This window comes from Benincasa hispida, unplaced genomic scaffold (genome assembly GCF_009727055.1).
Source record: "Benincasa hispida cultivar B227 unplaced genomic scaffold, ASM972705v1 Contig159, whole genome shotgun sequence".
In the NCBI taxonomy this organism is placed as follows: domain Eukaryota; kingdom Viridiplantae; phylum Streptophyta; class Magnoliopsida; order Cucurbitales; family Cucurbitaceae; genus Benincasa; species Benincasa hispida.
In genome coordinates, this window is record NW_024064153.1 from 6,503 (window position 1) to 10,836 (window position 4,334).

Sequence of the window (4,334 nt, forward strand, 5' to 3'; positions counted from 1 at the left end):
CTGTAAAAGAGTTGTAGGAAAAACTAAAAAAATTTGAAGGGGAAAAAGAAAGTGAAATCCAGTGGTGCAATAATCTTTTCTGACTTGGGTTGGGCAGACTTCGACATCATTCTTTCCACCTTCCTTTTAATTAAGGAAAGTTTGTTCTTTGGCCAAAAAAAACACACACATATGAACCACCAACTATAAACCTAACAAGTGTATCTAACGTCTCAATATCCCATTCCATATCAGCCATGGCACAAACTGATTAAATATATTTACATCTCACCCTTTGAGCCATGTGAAGCACATAATCACAAGCTGTCGCACATACGGTATTCCATTAACCAAAATACTGTACAACCAAATTCCAAAGTGAGCACTTTTCTAAAGCAAGGAAACAATTACAAGAGCCATAGAAATACAAAGCATGAATATTAAAGTGAACACTTTTCTAAAGCATGAATATATCATGATAATGTCCCTGCATCAGTGCATTAGAGTATTAATTTGGAACAGAAAAGTATGAACAAATTGTAAACAGAAAAGTATTAATTTGGAACAGAAGGTAGAAAAAATTGTCTAGAATGCAAAATTTCCAACTTACCCATAAATAAAATCCAAATAATCAGCTACAACTACCAAGACTTGTGAACATGAGCTATATCTTTTGGCAAGGTACACAAGTCTGTTTAATTCTTCAAGTCTAGCCTTCTCACTAGAGAGCAACTTAAGGTAAGAACCTATGGTGGCACCAATTATGCTTTCCAAATTTTCTTTAGGGACGCCAAATATGTCGCCTAAAAGAGCATGAATAAATTCAACTGTAATTCTTAAAGAGAAAAATAAAATCGAGTACCTAAAAGCTGTCTCTTATACACATCTAGATGTGTATAAGAGACAGCATCTAATCAATATCACTGTCATAAAGAAAATAAGATAAAATAAACCACTCTCATATTAGATGATTAAACTTTACCTTCAACAGTACAAAGCCGATCAAGTGCATCAATCAAGTCCACTAGTAAGGATGAATTGGTGTAAAATTTAGGGTCATGCAATTTACCTCTCGTACTTTGTTTCCAGGTCATAAATCCTATTAGGGAGCCAAATGATACCTTCACAAATCAAAGTAAGAAGAAGTAACGTCAAAAAGAAATAAGTTAACTTCAAATACAAGCAGGACAAAACACATGAACTGATTATAATATACTTACAACAAAACCTCGAGTACTCGAGCTTATTACTTCCACATCGGCTATGTCTCCTGACTTTGCCAGATCCTCTGCTTTAGTCCAGTCAGCAAGTTCGTGTTCCTGCAGATTTATCAAACATCTGTGACTTAAAGACCAGTGATTGAAATATTGTCGAGATCTTTTTGTTGAGTATATATTTTGCTCTACAGTGCCATTAGAATTTTGTTTCACCTTATAAACCCACTTGTATCCAATGGAATGTTGGTTTGAAGGAAGTGGAACAACAAACCAAGTATGATTCGCCTCCATAGCAACTAATCAGAATCCTTTGCCTTTTGCCAATGTGTAAACTTGACACCTTGATTAAAAACTGAGGTTTATATGATGCTGAAAGCTGTAAGACAAAACTACGATAATCATCAGACAAATGATCATAAGACAAGTAATTCTGTAAAGGATATATGGTAAAAGAAGTAGTAGTTTGTAACAGATTATCTTGAGAATATAACAAGTTGCAGTTAGAATCCTTCAAGCAAGAAGGTGGCTAGCTCCAGAAGACTTTCTGAGATTAGTAGGTTGTGATGTAACTAAATCTTGACTAATAGGTAATGTATTAGGCTGTGAATATTCAAACTATGGCACACCAATTTCATCAATAGTTATAGATGTATCAAGAACATTATTTGGCTAAGAAGAAATCAATGTACTATCATCACCATTATTAGCAATACCCGAAATTGATCTATCAACATCACAATTATTCAAGCAACCAACAGTATTAGTAAAAGCATGATCAATAGTATGAGCAAGCGAATTCTAATTAGGTAACCAAGCAAAATCAAAAGACTTAGGCAAAACAATGTCATCAAAAGGCATATGAAGGTCTTCTTCGTTAACAACAACATGAAAAGGATAAATGTGCTCATGGAACACAACATCACAGGATACAAAATAACGCTGTTATTCATTATCATATAATCTATAAGCTTTCATACCGGCAGGATAACCAATAAACACAGCTGGAATAGCTCGAGGCTGAAATTTTGTTCTTTGAGATGCAAAGTAGAAGCAAAGCACAAGCAACCAAATGATCTCATCATAGAATAATCAGGAATCTTGCCATACCATCGAGCATAAGGTGTTTGGCACTTTAAAAGAGAAAAAGATGTGCGATTAATCAAGAATGCAGTAGTAAGAACACAATCAACCCAAAATTTAATATGTACATGAGATTGAAAAAGCTAAGATCTTACAGTATTAAGTAAGCGATGATGATTTCTTTCCATAACAGAGTTCTGTTTAGGGAGAGCAACATATGAAAACTGATGAATTACACCTTTAGAACTAAAAGAATATGTGGAAGCTAATTTAGGAACATAATCAGATCTAAACTGCTTTATATGCACACTAAATTGAGTTTCAACCACAGTAAAGAACCAGGAACAATTATTAAAGCTTCACTCTTTGACTTCTTCATAAAAGTCCATGTGAAACGAGAAAAAACATCCACTATAGTAAACAAATAACGATAACTAGCATGAGAAGGATGTTGATAAGGACCCCAAATGCCACAATGTGTTAAATCAAAACTAGGTAAAGCAACATAATTATATGATACAAAAGATAGCTTCTTTTGTTTGGCTAAAGGACAAATGGGATAGAGGTTTGAAAAATTCAAATTCTTAGTTTCAATAGGAATAACATCCTTAAGAGCAATTGTGAAACCCAGATTTCTATTTTCCTTACTTAAGCAAGTGATAAAAGGAATTAACTAAGTGAAAGTTAAATCCTATGTTAAAGGGAAGGAAATTTCTAAGTGTTAAGTAGATTTTCCTTGAATAATTTAAGTTGAGTTTTAATTGGTAAAATTGTAATGAAATTTGTATAATAGGTAGGTTGATGAAAAAGCTAGTATGAAATGGTGAAGAAGGAGTGGAGATTTGAAAAGGAAAATATGGAAATTGAGTTTGGGAAATTTGGGAAAAATTAGCTAAGTATGGAATTTATGTGAAATGCATTATGGTTGAAGAAAGGATTGAGGAACTGAGAAAAATATGGAAAATTATTTTGGAAAAAATCTGGAAAAAACGTGTAGAAGTTGCACGGAGAACATTGTTGTTCACAGTAGCTAACAACAAGGTTAGCGAGATTGGAGAGAAAATGGGAGAGAGTGAGATTGGAGAGAATGAGATTTTGGAGAGAAAATGGGAGAAAGCAAGGTTGGAGAGAAAATGGGAGAGAGCGAGACCAGCGAGAAAGAGGGAGAGAGCGAGATTGGAGAGAATGAGATTTTGAGCGAGAAAGTTGGAGAGAGCGAGATTATGAGCGAGAAAGTGGGAGAGAGCGACACCAGCGAGAGTGGAGAGAGCGAGAGCAGCCTATGCGTGCAGCAACGCCTCGTCCAGTGCTGCATTTGAATGCCTCGCCCACACAATCGAAGAGCCTCGCCTATGCATCAAACGGCCGGGCAAGCATCTATGCGATGAATTTGGCTGCATTCTTGTGGATTATGCGTTGAAAACTCTAAATTGAACACATACGGAGGGTGAGGTCGCAAGGGCAAACGTCAGCCAAATTATGTGTCTTCTTAAGAGAAATTCTTAAGGGCTAAGGAATTGTGGTGGACGCATATGAAGAAGACTCTTTGGGCCAAGATGATGCAAGCTTGCGTTGATAAGGGGAGAGGTAAACACTTGGCCATGCAACCAAGTAGGTGGTGTCAACACCAGGAAAAATTTGGATACCTATAAATAGAACCTTTGGGATTTCATTTTCAAATTACCAAAATCATAAAATTCATAAAAAGAGAGGGAGAGTAGTGAGGGCTGAGGAGAACACATCAATTTTGGACGAGGAGATCTCCCAATCTACTAGTGTGTTTAGAGTGATTTCAAAGCCATTTGAAAGCTCTAGAAGTTTAGATTTTAGAATAGGGATGCTAGAGGAAAAAGCTCAAAGGAACCGGGCTGGAGATTGAAAAGAAGGTAGAAGGGTCAGACTGTCGGATTAGTCTGAGTCAGACTTGAAGATTCTGTGATTTCGGCCAAACCACGAAGATTTCTAAGATGAAATTTTAGGGTAAGCTTCCTGAGACATTTTAGAATACGTTTGTAGAAGGAATTATTTCCAAATAAGGTTCAAAACTATGAGTAATCT

The 4,334-nt window shown here is 35.8% G+C and overlaps 1 protein-coding gene across 1 annotated transcript; it reads right to left on the reverse strand.

The window, feature by feature from the left end:
- Nucleotides 1-267: 267 nt before the first annotated feature.
- Nucleotides 268-2,533, reverse strand: LOC120068947. The gene is made up of 7 exons (XM_039020586.1): nt 2,432-2,533; nt 2,174-2,326; nt 1,410-1,572; nt 1,200-1,298; nt 962-1,100; nt 590-782; nt 268-337 (listed from the first exon to the last, which is right to left on the reverse strand). The coding sequence occupies exons 3-7, from the start codon at nt 1,485-1,487 to the stop codon at nt 268-270; spliced, it is 579 nt and encodes a 192-aa protein (XP_038876514.1). The 5' UTR covers nt 1,488-1,572; nt 2,174-2,326; nt 2,432-2,533.
- Nucleotides 2,534-4,334: the final 1,801 nt, after the last annotated feature.

Excerpts from the sequence above, each read along its gene's own strand:
- LOC120068947 (XM_039020586.1), bottom strand. The coding sequence starts at position 1,487 with ATGGAGGCGAATCATACTTGGTTTGTTGTTCCACTTCCTTCAAACCAA. Across the intron at positions 1,101-1,199 it reads CGAGTACTCGAGGTTTTGTT|GTATCATTTGGCTCCCTAAT; the intron begins GTAAGTATATTA and ends TGATTTGTGAAG. Across the intron at positions 783-961 it reads TCGGCTTTGTACTGTTGAAG|GCGACATATTTGGCGTCCCT; the intron begins GTAAAGTTTAAT and ends ATGCTCTTTTAG.